This window comes from Gavia stellata, chromosome 12 (assembly GCF_030936135.1).
Source record: "Gavia stellata isolate bGavSte3 chromosome 12, bGavSte3.hap2, whole genome shotgun sequence".
NCBI classification, from domain to species: domain Eukaryota; kingdom Metazoa; phylum Chordata; class Aves; order Gaviiformes; family Gaviidae; genus Gavia; species Gavia stellata.
Window position 1 is genome coordinate 21983778 of NC_082605.1, and position 27576 is coordinate 22011353.

The window sequence follows — 27576 nt, forward strand, 5'->3', positions numbered from 1 at the left end:
GAGGTCCAGCAAACCAACCATCAGGAGAAAAGCGTGGTGGACTGGAGTGTGCGGGCTGTGGGGCTCGGGGCTGTCTCTGCTCCAGCTGCAGCCAGCTGTGCTGGGCAAGGGCGAGCATCCCCAGCGCGCTGCCCAGGTCCCACCTCCTGCCTGCCCCCGCATGCCAACTGCTCTGGATGATCCCAGGATTGCTTTTCTGATCCGTGGATTAACCGGGTGGTATGTGCAAAGATACAAGAGCTGTGTCCGAGCCAGGCTTAGTCTGGAAATATATTGCCATGGTCGTGAACTCAGTGGCGTGAATCAGAGCTCGCTGTGCCGTGCAGGGCTGGGCTGCCAGCGGGTTGGTCCTTACCTCCATCATAGCAGCCTTGTCTTGAAAATTGCTCTTGCAAAATTATCTTGACAACTGAGGTCTAAATTCTTTTGAGACTGATGTCCCGTAAGGGCTATGTGTGAGAAGATGCACAGGTACAAAACATCTTAAACCCATTAATATTTTGCTGAGATATTGTGAATGATGCTGACAACTGAAATCCTCCGTACACCCACATTTGTAGAAATCTCCCACCTTTACTCCTCCGTGAATTACACTTAAATGCTCATTGGAGCTGAATATGTGTCCTTTTGGCGGCCGCCTGACATTTTTGCCTTGTAATGCAGAACCTAAGGATGTGTAATGGATTGTGTAAAACCTACCATAGTAGTTCTGGGATTATGGAGAAAAAGTAAGGGTTTCATGTTCTGGTCCTTATTAATGAACTAAACTAGATTGTGCCCTTTTTTAAACATAAACAAAAGATAAAAAGCATGTGAGATTTATGAACAAGGTCATTAGTGTACCAAATTTCTCTCATTAGATTTGTTACATTACTTTCCAACTTACACAACTCTCATTAGAAAAATTTATGAACTGGAATGATTACAATATACCGTATTTTAAACTATCCCTACTTTTAATTGCAAAACAAAAAATAATTATACTTCTGTGCTTTAATGGATTTATACTTTTGTGCATGTATTTTTTTTGTTAGAAATTTAATAGAGGACCTTCCCAAAGTCAGGGAGCGGGGAGAGAGGAGAGGAAATTGTACCACTTAGTGCAATTTGCAATTTAGCTGCAAGTCCTGAAGCATTGCTTTAATTTAGTAACCTTGTTAGAGCCAAGTTAATATTGCAAGCTAATACGGCTGTTTCTTCTCCTCGCTAGACTTCCAATTTCACATCTTTACATCTGATTTGAAGTGACAGTGAGAGGAAGCATAAGGTGTCTCTCATTCTGTTTGGACTGCTTGTTTACAGAAGAGTGATGGAGATGCTATTAAGCACAAAAGGGATCACCATATGCCTGTTTTTCTTTCTATTGAGTTTGGCAGCGGCTATTGAAATACCATTATCAGGTGAGTTGTAGCTATTTACTGGTTACTTCACTGTTTTGTTTTGGTATCCCTTTTTTTTTTCCTTTTTTTTTTTTTTAACCTTTCCCTGAAGAAAAAAATATTAAACCCTGCTTTTCAATTGCTCCATTTTGAATTTAATTCTGCCAGAGCATGGCGTTTGGGAAATTCAGATGTGATAAAAATGTAAGCTACTTTGTTTGGACCTGTTTAAATGTAGCAGTAAACTTGTCTAATAACATCTATCTGGTGTTTGCAATCCAACACACCACTTAGCTCCGAGGGTTTGACTTAGTCCTTCACATAAATTCCTCATTTTGGCTCTGAATCTCCCTGAAGCTTGTTTGATGTACATACACCCTTACTTACTTGTCTTGCAACCTGCTGTTTCAGTCTGAAAAAGGAGCAGGTGTATGTCTCAGGGCGTACATTAGTCCCCAGAGAAGCAAGCCTCGCATGCCGCCCTGGAGAGCACCTCCTTTATCCCTCTCTGGCTGTGATGCATTCAAACTGTCTGTTTTACACGGTTGGTGTGGTTTCAGGACACGTGTAAAATATGGGATGAGTCTCATAGGGGAGAATCCAATGAAAGCCAGTGGACCCCACTGCCCGGAGTACAGCCCGGACCTCCTGAGCTTTGCGTTTTTCAAACAATGGACCAGGAGGATTGCAAACTACAGTTGGCTTTTTTTGGGGGGGAAGAAAAAAAAACAACAAAGCAAAACTCAACAATATTGAGTTTTATGAGTTATGGTGGGGAAAAACAAATAAATAAACCTAAGGAAAAAGAAATGGTTGATGGTTGGACTTGATGATCTTACAGGTCTTTTCCAACCTTAGTGATTCTGTGATTCTGGGAAATGTAGGCTCTTCGCAGGGCTTTGGGTGCTGTAGCCTCAGAGTAGGACACAGGCCAGTTTCAGTGCATGATGTGGACCTGCCGTGAGCTGTTAGTACTCTGGAGTCTGCCAGTAGCCCTGGCTCTAAAGGAGAAGGCAATCAAGCATGTTTATAGGATATTTTTATAAAGCTATCCGAACTTAACAGCATTTGGAAGTAGAAATTTTTTAGAGGAAGGTATCGCAATGGCTCCTTGTGTTTAAACAAAGCAAAAGTGGAGCTGTGGCTGTCAAGTGCAGGACAAACTGTCTGGGCATCCGCTGCTTTTAAGTACCTACACGGGGGAACCATCTAGCTCTTAATTTGATTTAATGAAGCATTTTATATTTTAATAAAAAGGAATTATGTCAGTGAAGCTGGTGGGCTTGGAAGTGTTTGGCTTTGAGACCACATGGTATGGCAAGACATCATGTTTCAGTCCAGCTTTGAGCTTCCTGGACTTAAAAGAGAAACCAAAGAGCATGTTAATTTTCTTCCCGGCTGTTTATAACAATGTGATGATCCTATTATCCCCAGCTCCACTGCGGGGAACATTCTCCCTCGTGCGGCTCTGTTACACAGACATTCGCAACACTTTTAATTCCCTTAGAAAAAAAAAGTTACTGGAACATCATTGTGTGACTGTGCGACTGGTAACGGCTCTTCCCATGCTGTACCCTGGAGATGGTATTAAGTCATCTTTGCAGTCCATGGTTTCCCTGGCAATTTTATCCAGGATGGAGATAGCAGTTTGCTACTTCATGTGTGAGTATCTGCATCTGGATTAAAAAGCCAGTTATTGACTTAACCACTGAATAAATTTACTGGTCCACACACCTGTGCTTTGGCTTTAGCTTTAGCATGGCCCCAGCTCTCCTCTGCCCTGGATGGGCTGGTCACATATGGAAGCGTGTGCAGGCGATGGCCGTGAGCGGCTGGCCAAGCGCATTCAGCGCTGTCAAACCTTCCTCTGGCTGCTAGGGCAATAACAGTGTTTGGTTTGGAGAGCAGCAAGTATTGTTGATGCCAGGAAGATGATCATCATCCTCCTTTTTTTCTGAAGGCAAGCCTCACTCTTTGCAGGAGTAAGGCAATCCTGACATTGTCCCTTTCGAAGAAAGGACCTGAGAGGAGCAAAGTTTTGCTTAAATGGTGTTTTAACCCGGTACCCCTTTGTGTTCAGTTGCGCAGCTTCCAACAATCACGGAGCAATCTCACACCCAAGTTGCCTACCCTTTTGATGAGGACTTTACAGTTAAATGTGAAGCTAGAGGAAACCCCCAGCCCACGTGAGTACTGGTTTCACCTGGAGAAGCAAGTGGGAATTGAATTTGCTTTTAGCCTTTGCCAAACACTCTTCTGCTTTTGAGGAGGGAAGGAATAGCTGATGTAGAGTAACCAGCTCATCATTATAAGGCGAGGTTAAGATTTGGGTTTCTATTTAGGCCATTCAGCTTTTGTTGCTCAATCACTTCCACTCACTCTGTGAATAGATAACAATGTGCCTTTTTCTTGTTGGGAGATGTTCCATTTCTCTAGCATGTGCTAAGTCCACCCCATGATTTGAAAGAGCTTGTCTGGGCTGTGCTGCGAAAGATGGGAGGTGTGTAATGGTAATCAAAGGGTCCCAGCTGTTCTTCTGCCTTTTCCACATCCACCCTAAAAATACCAAGCACATTAAACCGTGTATTCAGAGATCACATTTGCATTTTATCAGATACCTTCTTTGTACCTGACATCATCATGGCCATGGCGATGTTACAGATATACACATAAGGAGTTATTCAAAAAGATATCCAAAGATAAGCTTTAAGTATGTCACACCAATGTAAAACAGAAAAAGATTTTTAATGAAAATGTGATTAACAAAAATGTAGTAATAACATAGTAAAAGCTCCTCCCAATTCTTTTGCCACTGCATGGTGTATGGGCTAAATTAATAGCTGGTTTGCATGTCATTTTTAGTCTTTAATCCTTCCTTTTTTCTCTGCCACACAATTTAAACTTGCTTAAATAAAGCAATTTTTATTTTTATATCAAGATGATTTGATCATTTTTAATTGGGCTCTGAATGGAGATTTGTAGTTTTCCTTTGTTTCACTGTTTGTCAGCGGATAGATGAAAAGTTTTGCAGTATATTTAAGTGTATGCGATAGAGCTGGTTAGGCGATAGGAACCCATATTCCTTTCCATACAGTCACAAAGCAGTTTTCCTCAGTGAAGTGCCAAAACATACGTTTCTTTTGACATTGATTTATTCTCTTAAAACATTGCAAAATGCTGGAAAAGGTACGTGTTTCACTAAATGCATGTAATACTGTAATTTCCAACTGTCTTCGCTTTTGAATCAGTTTAGCCCAATTTCAAGCCATCTGAGACTTCCAGATACGTAAACTATGACCAATACTTCTGCATTCATCAAAATCACACCCCAGTAGCATCAAAACTACAAGTGATTCTTGGTGATGGTGAGATGGTGAGAAGAGCTCCTGTCAATCCTTGCCAGTCAAAGTACCAACTCTCCTACAGACACAGCTTTTTCACAACCCTCTTCCTTCCACTGTGTGGGTCTTGCTTTCACAGATGGTCTCTCTCATTTATTGTCCTTGCCTTAAGCTTTGTATTCTTATTCCATGTCACAGTCAGTTATCCAAAAGTAGAGCGTCCAATAGGAGACACATGCCCAATAGCTAACACAAGTTATAGTAGCACAGTGGTCATTTTACCATTCAACTGTCTCCTCTTACACCAAGTTTTTTCCTTTTATTTTCATAGTACACTATCAGGCCCATATTTACCACTGGTTTTGTACCATAATGCTCTCTGTTCTGTGACCTGTCCTTTGTAACACTTGTATTATTTTTCAGCTTTAACTGGACCAAGGATGGAAAACCGTTCGATTTGTTATCTGACCCGAGGATAGTTGCATCTAACAACTCTGGAACATTTGTGATTCAAAATCGAGGAATCATCACCAATTTTCAAGGGAAATACCGTTGCTTTGCATCCAATGTGCTGGGAACTGCCATGTCAGAAGAAATTGAACTAATTGTTCCAAGTAAGGGCTTTTGCTTTGCTTTTGTTTTGTTTTTTTAAGATGAGAAACTGTTCCCTCAAATTAGATGGGGAAGAACTAGTTGCTAAGAGGGTATATGTAAAACATGCGTTGTTTGTAATTCAGTGAATACTGGAAGGAAGAAATCTGTGTGTTCCCTGGAGTGGTTTCATTTCATTCCTGGTTTTGAGGACAGAAACCTAAATGACCAAATCTGAATGCAGGAGTTCAGACAATACCACTGGACTATCAACCTCTTACAGGTTTCCAAATGCTGATAACTGATGCTCCTTACAAGCTTTAATTAACACAGCTGGGTAGATTATGTATATGTTTTCCTAGATACATTAATTTGTAAAACATTTATTGTTTACTTTTGCTTTCTGAGTATCGTCTGCCCCTCTTTGCTTCTAGAGGGTGGGTGAGTGGGTAAATTAGTATAAACTTTTCAATAGCTGTCTCCGGAGAGCTGAACATTCAATGTCAGAAAATTATTACTTGCTTTAACTTGACTATTTAAATGCCTTTATGAAGCACTTGCTTTGCCTTTACTGTAAAACCCGTGAGAATTCTTTTCTGATTTGTATTTGGTTAGAGCCCCTATTTGCTCTTGTGATGCTTCTACTTCTAATATGTTTCTCTTTCTATAAAGAAGAAAGGATAAATATTGATGAGAGTTGTAGTCTGGTAAATTCTCTACCTAATCTAGGCAGGGACAATTTGTTTGTGAGCTGATGTCAGCACATCATGGAAATACAGAAATTAAAATATTTGGAGAGATAAAACAAATAGCAGAAGAATGGCAGGGTAGCCATCTTACAGTTATTGAAAGAACAGTAGTTATTGAAAGATATTAACCATTCATGAAAGATAGAAATAATGGCATAGATGATGAAATAGTGTTAGAAATGTATTAAAAATGTAGTGGGCAATAAAGGAATAGGAAGTCATTGTCAGATAAAACAAAATTGGTTTGAGTCAAATCACTTTGGGAAAGTGGTGTAAAAGACACTTGGTAAGTTCGGGGACACTCCTGAGTTAAAGCTGGAGTGATCTCTGTAATAGTGGAGAGATTTATTTCATAAAGAATTAGCAATCACGTGATGCTTTCACTTTCCAAACATTTACTGGAAAGCAAATGCTGTTAAGAGTCGTAAGACTGTAATATTTCAGCTTGGCAGCTGTGAGTGAGTGCCCAGAAATTGGGAGGACAATATGGTCTCCATGTCAGAGCAAGGAACATGAAATCAGAAGCTGGGGGGAAGGATGGGAGAAATAGAAGCTTATTACCGCAAAGTAGCAACCAATGCAAATGTTTGAAGGCTCAAGGGGAAGTGATCCAGTCAACTGTGAGTTCATTAGTCTGATGTCAGTAGTGTTCAGGGTTTGGTATAAATACTTACAGGGAAAATATTAAAGACCTGGAACTGAATGGAAAATGAGCTCAAAAATATAGTAGTGAAAATTACTGATCCTAGAACTGTGTCCTTCCATCACTAGCCCAGAGGGAGGGCAGAGGAGGAAATGGGTGATTTTGAGGATGAGGTTTATAGAAGTGGAATGAAATTTACTGATACAAAGTTCAAGGTCCTGATCAGGACAACGTTGATACAACCAACTTTGTACCAATACATTTAAGCACTTGTAGTTTGGGAGTAACATAGGAAGATGAAGAGACAACTGGTCACAAATTCAGGATCGAAATAAATGCGAAGAGGAAAATTTGAGGCAGAACCTTCCCAGCGGAAGTAGAAAGGATGAGAAACTTCACTGGCTCCACAATGGAGCAGGGTGAGAACATGAAGCAGACTGTATGATGTAGTCAACTGGCATAGAAGAAGAGAATCAACAGTGCAGTGGAGTTTTTTTTTTCAAACTAGATCCTGCATTTCCAAGCTCCTACAATATTTTGTTATTAGGGGATCTGAAAGGACCAGGCACATGTGGAAATGGTGTGTCCACATGGCAGGGGATATCTCCACAGTCTTCTCAGCCTTTGCAGTGATGAGCGATGGCCACCTAGCTACAGAAACTACTTTCTAGCAGGTCAGTGCAGATGAAGCAGGCTATGAGAAACATCATAATAATTTCTGTCATGTTTTTATCATAGGGAGTAATCCTGAGAAGTATTTTAGGCATAGCCAGGGTGGGAGAGTCATGGTGCTGTGGTCATGTTGGAAATAAGACACATCACAGGGGCTGGGAGAGTTCCTGGAAGAGGGCTGCTAAGGATGCTGTGGAAATGTATTGTTATGAGGGCTCCTCATGAAAGACAGGGTTTATTTTCCTTCCAGCCAGTTTTATGGATGTTTTTCCTTGCTAAATTTATTTCATATTGCACTGTACTGCATAGTATTCCCTAATGCAGTAGCTTGGTGTTTGGTGAGGAATTACCAAGATTACACGTATTGCTCTATGGTTTAGTCTCTACCAACTGGCAGTTGCTTTATGGGAATAGCATTCCTTAGTAGAGGAGAACTGCACAAAGTTGAAGTTTATTGAACTACTGATGTAAGTTGGCTCCACAGGTAGGATGGTGCAGCTATGCACCTGATGTCAACTGGAGCTTCAGGCAGGAGCAAGAGAGTGATGCAGAGCTTTACACAGGACATAATTACTTTGGAGTCTGGCCAGAGCAGTGGGGTTAATACGACTTCTCTTAAGCAAAGTGTCTCAGACTCATTCATTTTCAGAGGAGTTGAAGACCTCAGAGTCATGTTTCAGTAAGGTATGCCACCTCCAGCAGCAGAATATTCTGATACTCCGTTGCTACTGACCAAAAAAGATGCTTAAAAATGGAAAACAAGGGCAAGTTTCTGTCTGTATCTGGGATTACTGGATCTGTACTCAAGGCAGATAATTTTTGCTTTTAATGAAAAATTGTCTATACTAGCTTGAGTAGTTATTAAATATATCAGGGGTAGTTAGTAGCAAATTAATTGAGAAGTGACAAACATGGTTGTTATCAAATGCGAGAGGAATTTTAGTGCTAATACATGCAAAGTCCTAAATCCAGAAAATAAATAAATGGTACAGATAATATATTAGAGGAATTTACCCTACTCCCACACCTTTTAAGGCACGTTTACTTTTATTCCTGCTTTTCTGTCATAAATTCTTTCATTTAATGGTGCAATGTAGATGCAGCAAATTAAATCAGGATTCAGAGAGTAAGAGAAGACACCTTTGATTTTCTAAAGTACTGTGTAGTCTACAACTGTGCTCAAGTGAAAGAGAGCTGCTGGTGCACAGATCCGCTGTAAATTAGGCAATCACTGACACGGAAGAGTTTGGGATAAATTACCTCTATTCAACCTCAAGTTTTGAAGCAGAGACTGGTACATGTGAGATCACTACATGCATTCATGATAATGATGCAGAGGTGGCAGTGCTTTGCCAGCTGTATTCAACTAAAATGTAAACTACTTGGCAAGTCACTATGCCAATGAAGTGAAGAAAAACCCAGCAAGTCAGACTAGGCCAGTTTTTTTCATAAATTACATTTACACTGCAGAGGAGAATACTGGGTCTGTAAGGAAAGTAAGGTTGCTGCTGAAAAGGAGAACAAAAGACTGTTTACTCATAGTATTCATTCCAGGAAAGCAATAGAAATGTCAGCAGAAATTATCATTAAATGTCACCTACATAATGAAAATACCACACCTCCCCTGTATATGATGACATTAAGGAGAATGGGGAAGAATGGGGTCTGAGGACCTCTATATGTTCGCATCATTTACAAATTCCAGATTGGTACAAGATACATGCAGCATGAAAATGAATTTAAATGGTGAGAACACAGACCTCAGCTACCCTCCTCCTGTATTTAGGGAATCTGTTCCTTGAATTACTGAGTAGGCTCAATGCCAGAGGAAGGAGAAGAAGTATGGCTTAAACTTCTTTAATTAACTGCAGTGTAAAAGACTTTTCATGGTAGACTGCATTAAGATTTATGCTCAGTATTTCTAAAGCTGTTACTCTAAAAGACTGAAGATCTGAGGATGGAAACATAGCCTTGACATAAAATTGTCCAGTGGCAGGCTATACTATGCAGATGTGAATATTGTGTAGTCATTAAAAGATATTGAGCTGATAATAAAATAGGAGGTCTCAGTAACACGCTTTGTAAAGGCGTTCAGCATAGCCTTTTAGGAAGAGAAAACAAAAGAGAGCAATTCTCTGAGACTTTGCAGGCAGTGGGAGTAAAACTTAAACCTCTTGCCTCCTTAAACCACTGTCCTACACCTTTGACAACTTTTCTGGCTGTATAAATCGTTGGGATCACTCTGACTGTGGCTAGCGACCATCGTTTTGGAAAGGGTGATACAGAGACATTTACACAGAAATAAAGACTGTCACTGATTCCATCACAGAAGTGTCTTTGAGTGGACTGACAGCCACAGTCTTCCAGGCAGCCAGACTTTCCTAACTTTTTCAATTTAATGCAGTAATTGAAAAATCTATAAATAAGCAGGATCATATCTCATAAACAGTTCAAAGGCTGCCATGAAAATTACAGATTTAACTACTGCATATAGTACATGGATCAGAATAGCAATTGGTGCCCTGAGATGCATACTGGAAGCTGCCCAAGCTGTGTTCGATACAACTCCTGCGGTCAGTGACTGCAAGTCACATTTATGATTCTTTGGTATGATGGGCTGTTCACTGCAGAAGATATAGATCTGTATAACAAATTAGTCAGCTACTAATTAAAGTGTCTGAGGAGCTGGGAATTTCCAGGATATAGAAATTTCTTGACTATTCCCACTTTCCCTCACTCTTGCATCCTTTAAGGATTTATTCGCATGGAAGAAAGTAAGAATATCCATGCTGGGTCAGGCTAAGCATCCATCTAGCACAGGACACACCTCCAGCAGCATCCACAGAAAAGGTTATAAAAAAAGACCTGGTGTATAGTCATGTTTTCCTACGATAGTTTCCCAAAATATTTCCTAATTGCTGATTTACCATAATGAGTTGATACCCATTTTACACCAGCTACTGGTAGACACCAGACACAGGGGTCTCAAGGACTTCTGCAGTTACCTGGAGAAACCCTTCTCCTTCGGTTCGGTTTCTCAACACTTTACCCAGAAACATGTAAAATATCAGATTGAATGGACTCCATTCTCATATATATAAACTGGTATAAATTGCCATACTCGATACAGTTAGAGTTGTGTGAAGTCACTGTTGTCAGCTGTAGGACAAAAACTAAGCTGTAGGACAAAAAATAAGCTGTAGGACAAAGTGTGCTCATAGGTACCTGAGTAAATCTGAAGCAATCCTGCTGGGGACTGGAGTATCCCAACTCTGGTTGCTATATTTCTGAATCTATACTGCTAAACTCTAATTCAGATTTTATATTGCATTGTATTGGTCTCCCTCCTGTTTGCTTTTCATTGAGGTACTGCATTTTCTGAACTAAGGTTGGACTGTATGATCTTAAAGGTCTTTTCCAACCTAAAGGATTCTATGATTCTATGAAAACAAGTAGGAGGGAGTGACCCAGCCTCCTTTCTGAAATTTCTCTCAGCCAACCTAATGTGCCAGTGGTATTTCAACCTAATCCAAAGTGCAGTTCGGTCATTAAACTTTGAGTCACCCCAGGGATTAAACAGAGCCTGGTTCCTTACACAAATGATTCTGGACACTGATAATCTTTCATCTCCATGGTTTACACACTGTCAGAGCACTGTAATTCTGTTTTTTGAGTGCTGTACAGCATTCACAGTACAGCCTTGTCAGGAAATAATATTTGGGCAGCGAAGCCTTTCCCAAGTCTGTTTTGAGAGCTTTATATGTCACGGTGGGCTTTTAGAAGATGTCTCCATAACAGAATTCAGGTGTGCAGTTTTTCATCTTCCCTATGGCTGTTTCATACATACCACTTGATTGCTTGCGTCGTGAGAGCCATCCTGCTGGCACTTTGGCAAGCCTTTCTCGGAGTCATTAAATAATGTTGTTCTCCCCTGTGTTATGGATATGTGAGAGGTAGCACTTGGAGCTACGCTGGATTCTCTGTCCCCTCTCATTATATCTGTGTGTGGGGAATTGCATGAAAGATTGACATGACAGTTTTAATGGTATCGCTGCAAAGAGATCAATTGGTTGCAAATTTTACAGCGTCCATGTGCTGCATTGATAACTCCATAAAGTATTAAACACTTTCATGACACAATTAATCTTGTATGATACTTTCGAGCTTAATTCAGCTATGATAGTTTCTGTGATCAGCCACAAATTTGTAGTGATTGATTCTGGAATATCTGCTAATTAAAACAGAGGAATACTGAAAAAAAAAAAAAATTGCCTATATATACATACTGAAGACAAATGTGCAAGAGCCAAAGTCTAATGTGATATTAGCTTCTTAGTTTTAATAAATCTCCTCATGCAGAATTCAGAAGCAGTTATTTTTCTAGTCTTTGAGACCTATGGGACCCCAGCAAGAAAATACACTTGTTGGAAGGTTTGGCTCAGGAATTTATCATGAAAGTTGTTTTCTTCTCTTGCAAACCCTTCAAGGGTTCAAGAGTTATGCGTTGAGGGGAAAATCAATGTTTTTCAATGTTTTTCACAATCAGCAAAGTGAAACAAAACAGCATGGAAGAACCCAGAAGCTCCAACCACCTGTAGTTTAAGTACTTGTTCGAGATGGGGGACACTGGGGTTCAAGTTCCTGCTTCCCCCATTGGGGACCAAAAGCTGACATCTGGGCCATGCATTGGAGATGAATGCCCGTGCTTCCAGCTAATGACACCGAGACCATGATTTTTCACTGTCTCCTGGTGGAAATTGCTATCTTTTTGTATAAGTCCGTAATTATTGGCTGAGAAGACCAGTGGTTATGGCACCCAACTGGGATATTGGAGACTGAGATTTAGCTGTGTCAAATGAGGCAGAAAATGGGTTTGAACAGGAGTTTCCAATGCCCTAGATGAGTGATCTCACCATTAGTCTATTTGCTGGTCTCTTTGGTTGTCTTAGTCAGAAATCCCTTATCCTTCACCTGATCCAGCTTGCTTAAAGTTTTGTTGAGTGATGTGCTTTTGGGAATAAATAAGCTTTAGATCAACAAATTGGCTTTTTCCTACTGGGAAATGTTCCACCTCTCCAGCAATCAGTAGGTGTATTTTCCAGGGCTTGAAGAGTATATAGGTTATTGAAAATATTGGATTGTAATACATAGTTCCCTTCATTACCTGAAGTTTCACCTACAGAGTGGGTAATGCTCATTAGCTCCATTTTGCCTCTCCTAAGAATTCATAATGTATTAATAACCCTCCTGGAGATAAAATCTATGCACAGTCTGCATTCAGGCAATCAGCATTATGGTGATTGCTTCTTTTTATGTTTACTAATCCTACAATGTATAAAGTCTCCTCAGAGTCCTGGCCCTGTGTTTCTCACCCTCCTTTGTTTTGCCTCCTGTGACACTGCAGATACCCTGTGGAGCTGCTGGACCACTGATGTTTCAGATCGTTTATTCACTATCAGAGTTCCCTGTCATGACTTGAACACCGGCATGGCAATATTTGCTGTGCCAGTTTATTCTGCACAGCCAGCATGCTTTCATTCCTTTGCTGTTTAATTGCTGTTAATTTTGCTGTTTAATGCAGTTGCTTGAACTGAAACTTTCACTAGTTTGAACTTGCCTGGAATGAAAGCAGAAGACAACGTCTGCCCTGAAACTGTCTTAGCTAAATTTGTTTAAGGAGTAGTTACGTTTTGCAGACTAATTTCTTTGCAATAATGTCTGAGCTGCAGCCTCCCAGTGCTTGGTTTGGTGTGGGCTCTAGCCCAGCTCTGCTTCCCCTCTGCTTGGATGCTCTCCAGCTGCATTTTGGGCTGCCGAGACTGGCCAGGTTGCCCAGGTCCGCCAAGCGTGGGTCAGGCTTTGAACAGTCTGCTGGCATCGGTGCTGATGCTTTAGGTGATTAAACAAGTCCTTGATCCGTTAATTATTTAACCTATATTTAAGCCCAAATAGTGCAACCCTCGTGTGTGTATTCTTTTGTGCAAATCCTGTCTCTGCATCCCGAAGGACAGGCTTGCTGGGAAAGTCTGCAGGTCTGCACAGCAAAGGTTTTACACCCGAGGGGATGAGGAAGCAATGTAGTCTTTAAACCAGGCTTGTGCTTCATCTGATTCTGGAGATGGATAAGAATTGGGACAATTCCAGGCACAAGGTGGAATAGCTGGCTGATGTCTGTCCTCACCTGCATTGACTTGCAGTGGCTTCTTGGGAATCACTCTTTAGCCAAGACTTCCGAGAACATACGGCACTCCCAGACCGGTTTCTGATCTCCCAGGAACAGCCTGGGACCCATCAGTGCACAGTTCTCCACAGCCATCTTAGCGTCAGGCTTTGGTTCTGTGTGGCTTTGAGCTCTCCCTTCCAGGCAGTACAAATAAATGAACAATAAAAAGCATTTGCAAATAAATGCATTAAAATAAAGCCTAAGAAAAGCTCATGGACATCACAGAGAACATCACCTTTCAGTTGCCTGATGTTCAATACTGCAGTCTGTGCCCATCATGAATGAGGAATGCTAGCAGAGATTTGGTAAAAAGCATTGTGACTCCATATCACTTTGTAAATAATAGCAGTAACTACAGGCACAGAATGCAAAGGATGTTGAAGTAAATATTTTATTAAGAGTTATCTTAAGGGCGAAGCAAAGGGCAAAATTTCAAAAGGTAACAATAAAAGAGGAACTTCTTTGGTTTTGTACAGGTGTACCAAAATTCCCAAAAGAAAAAATTGAGCCCCTGGATGTGGAGCATGGTGATTCTGTGATTTTGCACTGTAACCCCCCAAAAGGCATTCCACCTTTGCATATCTACTGGATGAATATTGGTAAGTAAACAATTTTTACACAATTCATATGAGGAGGCTCAAAACATTTGTCTTCCAGAGCAGTTTCATTACAGATTCATAATTGATGGGAATGGTAATTGTGCAAGTGCTTAGGAGAGAGCTGGGTATTGAAAAACAAAATTGAAAAATGGAGAATGGAAATACATTTTTACGTAACACGAAGTTAAATTGTAGGGTGCATTGACACAACATATTATTAAATATGAGATTTCAGAAAGCTTGCATATCCGTAAATGAGTCTACCAGTGATAAGGACTACTGCATTTACAGTAGAGAGGATAAAATGTGTCAATATATTATTTCTATCATAACTGTTTTCCTCTTTTCGTAAACTAATGTTTGGGGTTTGATGCTAAGGAAAAAAAAGTCTGTCAGGTATGTATAATTAGTTCCTTGTGGGTTTCTGTCATATTATTCTTCAGCACATGTGTTCTGCATGAATTTCTGGCTCTTGGGAAGCAAAGTAACTCGGATTGCCTCCGTGACACGATGGGATTGTTTCTGATGCTGACCGAGTACTTGCAGAGACAGGGTGCCAGATTAAACCTCTGATCTTGTAAGGCAGCCTCTCTACTCCTGACATACCTATTTAGCACAGACCTGCATTTGGCTGGAGCAACAACGAGACAGTACAGCAACCTTAGTTCATACCAACGCTCCCCGGCTGTAATCTGTAGTTAGAGAAGAGCAAAGTGCTTGGGAGAGTGGCCTTGGGGGGCACCTGTAAATGGTGACCTCCAAATCATCATTACAGGGAGGGGTGCTGGAAATTTCCTTTCCCCTGAGCAGGATCTTTGTACTGAGTATTTTTTTATTATCAATTTTTCATTGTCAATTATTTTTCATCTATTTTATATATAAATATATTACTATCTATAAAATATTTATTATCTATTATCAATCATACGTTGAATATTAGTAAATAACTCATTGGTTATGCTGGGTCTTCTGCCTCTTTTGCATCAAAGTTACATTCTCTATCTGGAAGCACACATGTGACAGGAGAGCATTAGTAGTCATATTGGTGAAACAGCTCAGTATCATTACCATATCATAATTATTTTTTCTTGTTAGATTTGCAGCACATTCCGCAAGATGAAAGAGTCTCCATGAGCCTTAAGGGAGATCTCTACTTTGCAAATGTGGAAGAAAATGACAGTCGAAGCGATTATTGTTGCTTTGCAGCATTTCCAAGACTGAGGACGATTGTACAGAAAATGCCAATGACGCTGAAGGTTTCCCGTTGTAAGTCTGTGGATGAGTAGTTTCTTGTTTCCTATTGTTTTTTCTTTTTTAACTCCCCAGGCATCAGCGAATGCAGATGTGTGCCCTGTGTCTCTGATGCGATTCTCTCTGAAGAAAATGCGGGTTACTGTGCTTATTCCTGCATTATTAACCTTACTCTAAGGGCTAAATTCAACCAATAAAAGCTTTTTACGGCCGTCGGGCCCCAAAAGTGCCCCGTTCTTCCTCTTATTCTCCCTCCCAGTGAAAGCCAATGATGCGTTAGGAAAATCTGCTTGTCCTGCAGTCCAGCGGATCACTGATGGATGGGACTTCACTGGGTCTTGGGGACTTCATGTGGCCACCTCCTCCCTGGGTGCAGGCCTGGTTTGGTCCAGGCACAGCAATGCGGTTGGGAAGGATGGTGCTTTCCAGGTCTTTGCAGGCTGCCTTGAGCATCAATAGCGACACACGAGGCATTTTCCATTTCCTTAATGAAATGTTGAGTAGGGGACATCAAATTTCATTTGTTTATTTATTATAACATCTCCGTATTCCTGTAGGCTCCGAGGGTCTTATACAAAAGATGGTTTCAGGTATTGCCCCTACCAGTGAGTCTCACGGGGGCGTGCGGGGTTTGCTGTCCCATCGCCATCCATGTGCATTTCTTCGTGTGCATTTCTTCATACCCACTGTGGTATGAAGCTGCTAATTCAAGCCGTGGGAAGCTACTGAATACATGGGGTGTACAGGTACCAGTGTTAGAGGAAAAGAATATAAATATGCAAACAAAAAAAAGCAGACTTTTAGGGCACGCTCTCAGCTGTGTTAAATCAACAAAGCCTGACAGAAGCCAGTGGAACTAAGGCAGCTTGTACCAGCTGGAGATCCATCCCGCTTTGCTTGAATCTCTTTTGGCTGTAATAGTTTCTGGTATCACTTGTACCACTCGCTGAGGCTGCCTGTGCCCTTAATATCAGTCTTCTGTTTCACTAATGCTTCTGACCTTTCGCAGGCCAGAAAGCAAAGGAGATTTTTCTTCATGAATGAAAGCCAAATATTTAATATATGATTTTGAGAGTTTTCATGTTGGGATAAAAAGATAAAGGATTAGTAGTGGGTTTGTATATCTTAATACTTGCTTAAACCATAACTTGGGATAATAATTGTGAGAAAAATATCAAAATGAGATGTTGCTCTCTGTAGCTTTTCTAATGGGTCCAGTCCCACACACATGCACACACAGATTAGAGAAATATGAGGTGGGATTTCATTGTGGGGCCGCTGGTAGCCCTGGCAGTGGCCCAGCAAAACGCTTCAGTGCGTGCACCTTGCCATCGAAGCCACAAGCCTGGGTGCAGGCAAAAAAGTGAGGCACACACGTAAATGTTTTTGTAAACTCGGCTTAGAACTGCCCACTCCTCTCCATGCCAAGTCCCCTGTTGAGGGACAGTATTAAAAAAAAAATACATAGAAAAACATAGGCAATAAGAAAAAAGAGACAGGATAAATTTTACAAAATTTCTTTAGAGTGGATACTTAGGGCTTAGTGATTTTTTTATTATACTAGATAGCTAGGATGAAATGATGGTTATATCACCTATGAAGTATTTTGCAGAATAATACGTATCTTTGAAGAATTTTCTTCATATTTTCAGAAATCTGTTGTTCATCTGTTGCTTTACGTTATATTTTTCTTTGTTTCTTTCTTTTATGGCAGAAATTGGGGGGGGGCATGTTTTTGTTTTGGTTGATTTATTGTTTCTTTTGATTCTATATCAACTATGCATGTTTGTGTTTGGTTGTCACTTTTATTTATTTCAGTTAAGCATGCTAATGACTCAGGCTCACCTAACGCTGCGGTTACTAAGGGTGAGTTGAATGCATCTGTTATTCAGCCTTTAAACTGAGAATCTACCAGCTGAGATGAAATGTGAGCTGCTGCTCAGGAAAAAGAAAAAAAAAATCACAAAAGCCTTTTTATTGCGATGGGATGGATTTAAGTGGTCCGTGGAGTACAATTTTCTCATCTTGTACTTTTTGAGAGAAATCTGAAGGGTTTTTAACAAAGAGGTGGTTTTCTTACTTGAAAAAAGAGCATTCACATTTCGTAAAGTGATGTAAGTAAGGAGGCTGATGTCCTGGGCTTCTCGTGTTATCAGTTCAGAGCAGGAGCCAGAGCTGGATGCTCCGAATTTCCCTCTGGCAGTTAAGAAGACGCTGGCGTTCGGTACCCACGGTTTGAAACGATGAATTCATGTCTAAAGGGTCACCGTGGGGCTGCATTACTCCAGGGTGAGCTTAAGGTGTGGATTTACAGAGCTCTGGGTGCTCTGTGTTAGTTGTCCCCATCTACAGCTATACCTCGGGGTAGATGGGCGGTTGTTCTTTTTGGCCGTATATTGCCCTGGCTGATACTCACCACAAGTAAGGACTGCAACGAAGCGCTTCTCATCTTGGGGATTCACATCTTCCCTCTCTTTGTGTTCCCCTCTTTGTGGAGCAATATCCTGGAGATACTCTGCTGAGGTTTATGCAGACAATGTGGATAAGTCAGAAGGCAGCTAGCGGCTAGTCCTGCAATTCTCCACCCAGTTAATTTTGTTTAAAATATGTAAAAATTAGAGTCTTGGGGTTTGTATGTAGCGCTTGACTCTGATTTGTTTGGTTAAATTGCTTTTGATAGTCTCTGTTTTTTGAAATGCCCAATTTGAAACTCCTGAGGGACCTCGTTTCGCTGGACGAGCACTGGAGTTTTTGAAAAGGGGGTTCTCCTCGAGTGTTTCGGGATGGGTAACCCAAAGCACTGATCAGTCCTCAAGCCTTGGCCCACAGAGGCCAAGCATTGTGAGCAGAACAAGCAGGGCTTGTGCGGAGTGACAGACCCTCAAAATCCAATTTTTCCCTCTGAGAGATGTCTGAACTCCTGTCACCGCTCAGGAAGGGGGACTGCCTGCCTTTGGCAGCAGGAGGTGGAGGACAGATGGAAAACGTGCGAGCGTATCCAGAGGCACCAAAGTGTTTTGCTGCAGCTCTGAGCACTTGTGACACAGATTCATAAGGTACAAAGCAAGGGAAGGAAAAAAAATTAGAAAATGGTTCAGAGAGATACATGTGGTCTTCTACCCAATCATCCGTAACTGACTATTTTTGAAGAACTAGTACCATTTGGGGACTTATTCATTACTGTGCTAATTGTTATTATAGTGATAACTGGATAGCCATTTAACTCTCTGCATATTTCATCATGAAACCATTGTTTGGCAGGCTGGAACAAATGGTCCGTTGAAATCAAATGCAGGTCAATCTTGTTTTATTATTTTAACAGTCTTCCTTACAAATTGTATCTCCATTACTGTAGATTTAATAATTGTAGCAAGAAGGACAATTCTGTGGGATATTCAAGTCAGGAAAGATGGGTTTTCACCTGAGATTTAAAAGACGGAGTCAATGCAGAAGAAAGGAGCTAAGGAAGATGGTGTGGACCAGCAGATCAGCAATTGAGAAGACCAGCGTACCAGGGCTGGCTGAGGCGTATGATAGAAAGGGCCAGTGCTTGGATAGCAGGACATGAAACTGTAGGAAAAGGGGCTTCACCAGTACTGCTGCCTGTTGGTATTACTGTAGCCGTCTTCTGACTGTTATCACGAGAAATAGGAGAGTCCTGGATTAGTCTCAAACCATATAAATAAAAAAGAAAACAGACAAATCAACGTCCAAAACCTTCTGACAGAAGTAATCTTTGTGGCATTATTAAAGGATAAGCAAAGGCTCTAAATTTAATATCTAACTTTTATTTTATTTTATTTTTTAGCAAATTTTATCAAGGAAAGAAAACCCAAACTGCTGATCCCTCCTGAATCTGCTGGCAGTAGCTCATCAGTCACTGTCATCAAGGGAGGTGTCCTGCTACTCGAATGTATTGCTGAAGGGCTGTGAGTAATGCACAATACCGCACAAACTTAATCACCTTTTGAAATAGAATTGAGCAAAGAAAAAGCTATATTAAGAATTATACAACTACAAATTAATATACCTAGAGCTAGCATGCAATGTTCATGTATTTGTCATTGCTATAGCTCATAAACAAGTAATTAAAATCATATCATGGTAAGTATTGATTTTTTTTTTACTATTATATTAAAAAAAAAACCCTATTATTGAACTTTTTTCAGTAGAAATACTTTTGGGATGTTGAGAAACTAAATGACATCAGAATTCAGCTTCTGTGGTTTGGTTCACAACCTGTTAATGTTTCTTTGCTAGTTTCACCAATTCAGTTTTGGTTCAATGCTCAAAAATTATTCAGCATTTTTCCAGGTGTCACATCGCAGCTTTTTAAAAGCAAAGTTCTTGAGTGATGTAATACAAGACATCCATTAAGGAAACGCCCCGTTGAGTGAAACTGGTGGTCCATCTAGCCCACTTGCAGTGGGAGATGCTGGCTCGGGAGCGCATGTGAACCTGGCCGCTTTCTGTGCTCCCTTCGCCAGCATCCAGAATTTCCATACAAAGGATGTTCCTTCCATGATGTTCTCACAGATGACAGTATGTTGAGGAACAAAGTCCACAACTATGTAAAAATATAGTGAACCAGAGTCAGCCGTACTGGATTGATCCTGCTAAAACTAACAGTAATGGGCTAACTTCTGGTTTAGTTCCAGTCCCATGTTTTCTGCTTGGGCCCATTCCCATGCATGCCTCTGGTGCTTTGTGCTGCATGGATATCTCAAGCTTGTTATTGCTATCAGCATTTATGTTAGAGCACTACTCAAGCTCTAGTTGTGGATCTGGCTGTGCTAAGCATGGCAGAATATCTCGATGAGGAGATGTTCGCTGTAAAAATATAGGGAAAGGTTAAAGTAGGTGGTATGTGATGGGAAATCAGGCCATTTTTGTTCCTTATTATAAAGAACACAGGAGAAAATAAGGGTAAGTCAGGAAAGGGAATGGCTAAATAAATGTTAAGTGCAATCCTCACAATGAAGCTGCGAATACCTCTTTCAGACCTTGTTCCTGCTGCAATAACTCGGACAGACATAAGCTCCACTTTGCCTTCAGTCCAGTTTTCCAATTTTTACTGTGTGCTTGTAGATGCAATAGTCTGCCCAGAAGAGTTGCCACCAGAGAAATACATGAAGTGAAAATCTCTCCAACCACTGAACCCACAATGAAAGCACAGTCGCTTCTGGTTTATTTGTGATAGGGCTTTTTGTTGAATGGAGACTTAAATCATCGTCTTCTCGTGCTGTATGGTAGAGCTGCAGGTCTGTGAACGCAGACTGTGGTTAGCAGATAAATAATTCATATTAAAGGCTGTGCAATTATATCCCCTCTATAAAATTCCGAAATCAGGATATTTATCTGTCTGAACAAACACGTTTAGGGTATTTTGGTTTTCCATGTGGGCTTGAAAGGGCATTGCTCATTTGAGCTGGCAAGATTATGCCTCTGCAGTTGGTTGCCATTTCTGAGAGAAGGTGAATTACTTCTCTCTGTTGGATTCACTCCAAGTATCTGTGGTGAGTTTTAGTTCCCTGTTGCAACACTTCCTTGTCTAATCCACTACCCATCAAGCTAATTCACAGGTGCACAAACCTCCCCAAGTCCACAGTGATGAGTTTATAGTGTTTTCAAGGTACTTAATAGGCAAATCATCTTGGAAATAAACAAATAGGAATTTTCATGAGCATATTTTTTTTTTTGTTCCACTGAAAATTTTCGAAAAAAACTTCTGTTTAAATTATTTTTCAAACAAAAAGGATTGTTTTTTTTTAAAGTAGTCATTTTTGAAAGAAGACAAAGTACTTCTTTGTTTGATCACCAAACATTTTTCACTGAAACCCTTCAAAAATGCATTTAGACCAAAATAAAACAATATTTTTCTTTGTTAAAATTCCCTTTTTCAGCAGAAAAATGATCAGCTTTGCCTATATCTCTGCCAATGTATCCCACCAAATGTCCACAAACCACGGAGGTGGATAGACTGAGCCAGATTTCAAGTAACTAAGATCAGGGGCAGCCAACTGCAAAATAAGGAATTAAGTACATTTCCAATCTGTCATTTTTGAAGATTTATAATCCGAATAATGACAGTGTCAGGAGGGCATTGCCTCAATACAACACCAAGGCAACACAGAGCCTGACTTTGGTACAAGAGCAGGACAAGGACTCTTGCAGGAAATAATAGGATATTTGCATGGTTGTGCTCACTGCTTGTGAAAAACCATAATTTCTTGGTACCTGGGGCTTTGAGTAGCTTGTGCCCGGGCATTTTGCCACAATAACAGATGGACATAAGAGTAAGCAGATATGACACTGTGTATGCGCGTCGTGTACGGTGTCGGGGTCGCGAAGCCCAGCTGGGAATGTGCAGACAACAGTCTGTCCCGAATTTCTGTGTCACTGCCATTTGCTTTCTAAAAACGTAAAGAGCATTTTCAGCCATCTCCAATGGTTGGCCACCTTTCTAACCAGGCAGGGCACCGAGTGAAGTCACTGTAATGAAGTCTTTACCTCCTTGTCTGTCCTCAAGTGCCCTTTTGGAGTAGGACAAAATGAGCTCCCTTCCCTCTCCCACAGTCCATGCCAATACACTTACAAGGAATGCAGCCTCGTGCCATGGCCTGGTGTTGGCTGTGAAGGATTTATTCATAGGGGTCCTTCAAATCAAGAAGCAGTATATGCACTAGTTGTAGTCTATAGTGTAACCCTTAGTATAGCCCCAGTGTTTTAAAAAGGCCCAAAAGACTGAAAACGTCACCTTGCAAACCACATGCCTGAAGTCCAGCAGCTCTGCTATCACGAAGCATTACAGCAGCCCAGTATTCAACTCAAAATCTTTTTTTTTTTTTTTTTTTAGCCCAACTCCTCATCTAAGCTGGGTCAAGGTCACTGGAAACTTGCCCAAGGATGAACCAGAAACAGAAAATTTTGGGAAGATATTGAAGATAGACCAAGTGACTGCAGCCGATGAAGGAACATACCAGTGCACGGCAAGCAACCCCATGGGCAGAGCGAAGCACGAGTTTCACGTTCACGTGGAAGGTGCTCAGTACATTTCACTAAGCTTTATGGTTTTGAACAGAGAGGTGGCCAAAAGGAAGTGAATAAGGACCTTTGTTAGTATCACTTGGCGTAATGCATAAATTCAACCAACTCTATCAACCAACTCTATTCAACCAACTCTATCAACCAACTCTATCTAGCCAAGGACCTGCCTTGTAGTTCTGGGAAGGTTGCGGAAAGTAGCACCATTTCTTTTTTTTTTTAAATAGAAATAGTGCATTTTTTTTCCTGAACCATGAAAGCTTTACAAAGTGGTGAACAGAAGTAAAAATACGTGAGCCAATCCAATACTTAAAGATGTGAGTTAGTCAAGCAGAGATATTGATGAAATGTCTTGTATTAATCTGAAAGTCAGACTAAAAGATCTAATTATTCTACTTGCTCTTAAAGAAGGTGAAAATGGCTATACTGGGCCAGATCAGAGATACATTTAGCTCAATTTGCTTTCTTTGGCTTCCACCAAAAGCGAATGCCTAGGGAGGACTGTAAAAAAGAAGTGAGCAAATATGGCATCATCTCTCTCTTCCCCTCCTCCACGTGCTCCTTTGCTACCATTTTTGTATAGGAAAAACCTGAGCCAAGAGTGGTTTCTATAGCCCCTGAAAAGTACCAGAAAAACTTAGAAAATGAAGTAAAAAAAATACTTTTTACTAAGTTTTAACAGTTTAAAAAATTTGAAATATGACCCTTTTTGTCATCCCACTGAGTATCCAAGGCCCGTTCCCACCCTAGCCTGCGTGCTTGGGAGGATGACCAATACTATATTAGCAGCATCCATAAATAGTCTTAGGGTTACACTCGTGCATCTCACACACTTGGGTGGTGCATACCTGTGCATGACCGTGCACAAAGGTCTGGTGGCTGAACAGGGTGGGTGCTGGGTGCTTGTGCTGGGCTAGCGAAACGGAGAACCTGGTATGTTTGTGCATCCCTTTGGTCATCACTTATTTATGTTGCTGCCAAAAGAAGGCAGATTAATGAAGCCAGCCAAGATACCTTCATAACAGGCATCTTGCAGAGTGCAGGTTGAGGTGCACGGTGCCTGCTCTTCCTCCATCCTCCTTTCTCCCTTCTCTCACTCCCCGGACCCTGAGGGTGTGAGCCCTTCACATGAGGCAGGTGCAGATGCTCTTTTCCAGGAGCAAAGCAGAGCTAAGTAAGACTTAGCAGAGGCAAGCGAGCCCTGCAGAAGTATTGCTGCCACTGCAACTCTTTCAGCAAGGCTGCCCGTAAAGAGCTACAAAATGAGAATCCTGAAGCACAGCTGAGAAACTTGTTGAAAACATTTTCTCTTTACTGATGAAAAATGCTCCAGCCTCTGCTCTGCAGAGAAAAAAAATAATCACAGGCAGTATTAAACTGTCAAGAGTCTGCCAACTGCTTCATTTTAATCTGTGCTGCTTCTCACTCCATGGTCACAAGGAGTCCTGATGGGAGGAAAGGCACTTTCAGCTACCTGCTCTGTATTTACTCGTCAGCTGTGGAGGAGCCTTTTCTCCCAGTATGTTATGAATCATCCTCATTTACTTGACACAACCTTGTGTCTTACAGTCTTCTTTCCCTTCCTGGAAGTGTGGCAGAGGGGGATACCGGGGCACGGCAAGTTTTCAGCTGCGATGGAGGGGAAGTGCTGACTCTTCGAAATCATTCCAGATGGTTCGGAGTATCTCTGCTGTAGCTGAATATTTTAACAATCTGGCTATGATTTTCTCGGTTGTAAAAATTGAATCCATCAAAGAAATTGCGGGAGCTGCAAAAACTAAACTACCAGAGAAATAACATTAATTAAGCAGTTCAGAATATTGACCCCCTTTTCCTCCAGTCTCTAGAGGGAGGAAAGCTTTCTGGCAAATTGTTGTTCCTGCTCATTAACAAATAAGTACTTTAAAAGAAAGAAAAAAAAATAGAAGGAAATAATCCCACTCTAGCCATTGCAGTGTAAAAAATGCTTTTGCAATTGCTATTAAACTCATTTTCCGTATGTGTAACTAATGTTGGCTGCTGTCACTAGCAGGAATTCTTCCTATTAGGAGTCACCTCACATGCAGGGTATCAAGGTAAAACTGAGCCCAAACACTGTCTTCTTCTAGAATTTCTAACCAGAAAATGTCACTACCATTAATCAGAGATGGGCACGTTCATCATTCTTGCAGCACCTCCGGTGTGCGCACTCAAGGGCAGATCTTGAGTTGGTGGAAGCGAGCATTAATTTCAGTTGGTTTCAGGGAGGTTATGCTGGCATAGGGCATCCTCACACCTGACAGGCTCTTCTCAAAGGGTGCATGCAGGGAGAAGAAAATTAAACATGGAAGAAAAATTATCTCAGTTATTAACCGTCAACCATTCTCAATCTAGTGCTGGTGTATAAATCAGGATTTTGCTATAGTTTCTGCACTATGTCACATTTTCTGTTCTTCTGGTATTTGAGGATCTCGAACCAACACCCCAGCCTTCTAAATAACAATCTTAATTAATGATATTTGCATGCAGCCCACTTACTAATCTGACAGGAGTCTGAGGGCAAAGATTCAGGCAATTATTACCAAGCATATGAAAATACTCAGCTAGCAAATTGCTTGACTGTTTGAGCATTTTAATCTCTCTTTGCAAGGAAAGATGTAGCCTGGAACATTGGAGCAGGCACAAAAACCCTATTGTTGTTATTAGAATGAGAGAGAATTATTAAAAAAAAAGAAAAAATGCAAAGCAAGCCCACAAATTGTCTTGACTTCAAATGTTCATTTATTTTGTTATTGTATATAATCTGCCAAGCCCAATATAAAATGTACATATAACCTCAAAATCTTGTCCCTATTACAGCACCTGATCTAATGGTACCTTGATCTTGACTGAGGCTCCTAGACTGTGTTTAATAGAAATAATTATTACAATATAATGATTAATTATAGTAATGATGTAATAGCTAAAGGGCTTTGCAGTTATGTCTCTTAATGCTTTCATTACTCAGCTAGAGAAGAATAAAACAGATGAAACTAATGTGATGCAGAACCACAGCTGGTTGTTTTAATCAGGCTCAAACTGTAGTTCTGTGTTTCACTGGAAAACTGCTTCGACAGGGATGCGGACCCCAAGGCGGTAACTGCATCAGAAGCTGCAGACGGTACCCCCGAAGTGGGATGGATTGCCAGTGCTTGGGAAGACGCGAGGAGAATTTGAAATGATCTTGACAAATTGGGAAAATGGTCTGGAATAAAAAGGATGGGCTTCAGTAAGCACAAGTGCAAAGCAATTCTCATCAGGCAGCACTAATTGGCTTTATAAGCACAGGATGGAAAATGTCTGGTTAGTCTAGTCTGGAGGATATACTGGATCGCAAGCTGAACACTACTTGGAAGTACTAGTCTTGCAGAAAAAGCAAAAATCGTCCTGGAAAAGTGTTGTTGTAAGAGAGACTGCTGAGAACTGATGAGGCCTCATGTAACATAACCAGTTCTACATCGTGCACTTCGTCAAGGCTGGGATTAACTCAAGACAGTTCAGCAGAAAGCATCAAGGGTAGTCACAGAGCTCAAAAACACACAGCATTTGTGAAAAAATGGATAGATATGTTTAATTTAGGAAAGAATGAATCTGGGGAATGCATAGCAGCCTTCAGATGCGCTGAAGTTTCTTCACAATAGATAGTAACAAATTGTTCTCTTAGTCCTTGCATTAGGGACAATGCAAGCTGCAGTAGACTTAAATTGCAGCAGGGCAGAAGTTGGTTAGACATTAAAAATTTGCTCTAGTTCTAGACGGCATGGGAGGCTGTGAAGGTTTGGATCCATCGGGGCTGTTTTAGGTGTAGTTGATCCTGCTTTGCTGCAGAAGGATGGACTAGATGCCCGTTTTAGATCCCTTCTATTTTTGGACTTGTTGTTATATTTCCATAAAGACGTATGGCTCCTGTTAATCAGGAGCCCCACATTTATAACTCTTACCAAGAAGAGTATATTATGCAGTCAGTGAAATATTGCCACACCGTATTGCTCACGCAGATTAACTATTTGACTGTCCAACTGCTGGTTTTTGTAGTTGCTAAAGAGTATCTGTGTATTTTGTTATTCTTATAATTTATATACTTACAAGTAGTATGCCACACAGAAAAGAGGTTCTTCAGCCTTTCTGTGAAATTACATTTCATACTTGGCAAAATCTCGTTGCCTATGGCTTCACAGCTGCATCACTTTCTTGAGGCAACCACAGCAATTCCCATGCTGAGAAAGGAAAGCAGTGGCATAATATATCTGCAGCTCACTTCCAGAGTGTATGCACAGATGAAAATAGGAAGGCATCCATCGGGTGGTTTGTATTCAGCCTGTGCTTGAAGTCTCACCTCTTCCAAAACAAGGAAATACCCTGTCTCAAGCACTGTGTTTGTGGCAGACCTAGAGGAAAAAAAACACGAACAAATTAATCAGGACTGTTACAAACCTTTTCACCTCCATGCCTTTGACCTGACTTTTCCTGATGAAAGCATAATGTATATGAGAGAGAGAGAGAAGGAGAAAGAGCTGCAAAACCAAAACGTTCTGCTGCTTGCAGAGTTTTTTCCCGGAGCCAAATACAAGGAAGCATAACAAGTATGGTCACGTCACACGCTGCACTACGGGAGGGCAGCCACCACTGCGTGAGGAAGGCAGTAGAAGAAATCTGTACTGTGTGAAGGAAATGCAAAGATGTTATAATTTTAGATAAGCTTCAGTGTCTTGGATTTTACTTCAGTCTTTAGCTGTTGCTTAACAGTGTCTCTGCACGGGTGCTCTACTGTGGAAATGGTGGACTTTGCGAAGAAGCTCTTGAGTATCACACTTCAGGGGTGTTTTTTAATGTATCTGCGTGAATATGAGCAATGATGCTTTGTTTTAGTATATCACACTGATAACATCTGGAGATGTATTACCAGGCAACAGCTCTGTTAATCTTCAAAGCGTTTTATAAGCATTAACTAATGAATCCTCATCTTTTTCAAATAGGGAAAGAGGCCCAGTGATCTGCCCAGCACATACAGAAGAGGTAGTGTCAGGTCTGGAATTAAAATTTTGAAGTTTGTGGCTTCTCAGGGA

At 40.9% G+C, this 27576-nt stretch overlaps 1 protein-coding gene across 3 annotated transcripts in view; it reads left to right on the top strand.

Moving 5' to 3' along the window:
• The first annotated feature begins 1309 nt into the window (after nt 1-1309).
• CHL1 (cell adhesion molecule L1 like) overlaps nt 1310-27576 on the top strand; it is a 55859-nt gene continuing 29592 nt past the window's right edge. For 2 of the 3 annotated variants that reach the window (XM_009810258.2, XM_059823250.1), the window contains exons 1-8: nt 1310-1400; nt 3460-3565; nt 5144-5334; nt 14075-14197; nt 15293-15463; nt 17267-17314; nt 19257-19377; nt 22305-22489. In XM_009810258.2, coding sequence (XP_009808560.2) covers nt 1310-1400; nt 3460-3565; nt 5144-5334; nt 14075-14197; nt 15293-15463; nt 17267-17314; nt 19257-19377; nt 22305-22489 — 1036 coding nt within the window. The remainder of the gene's footprint in view (nt 1401-3459; nt 3566-5143; nt 5335-14074; nt 14198-15292; nt 15464-17266; nt 17315-19256; nt 19378-22304; nt 22490-27576) is intronic. The other variant, XM_059823249.1, reaches the window with a different exon arrangement.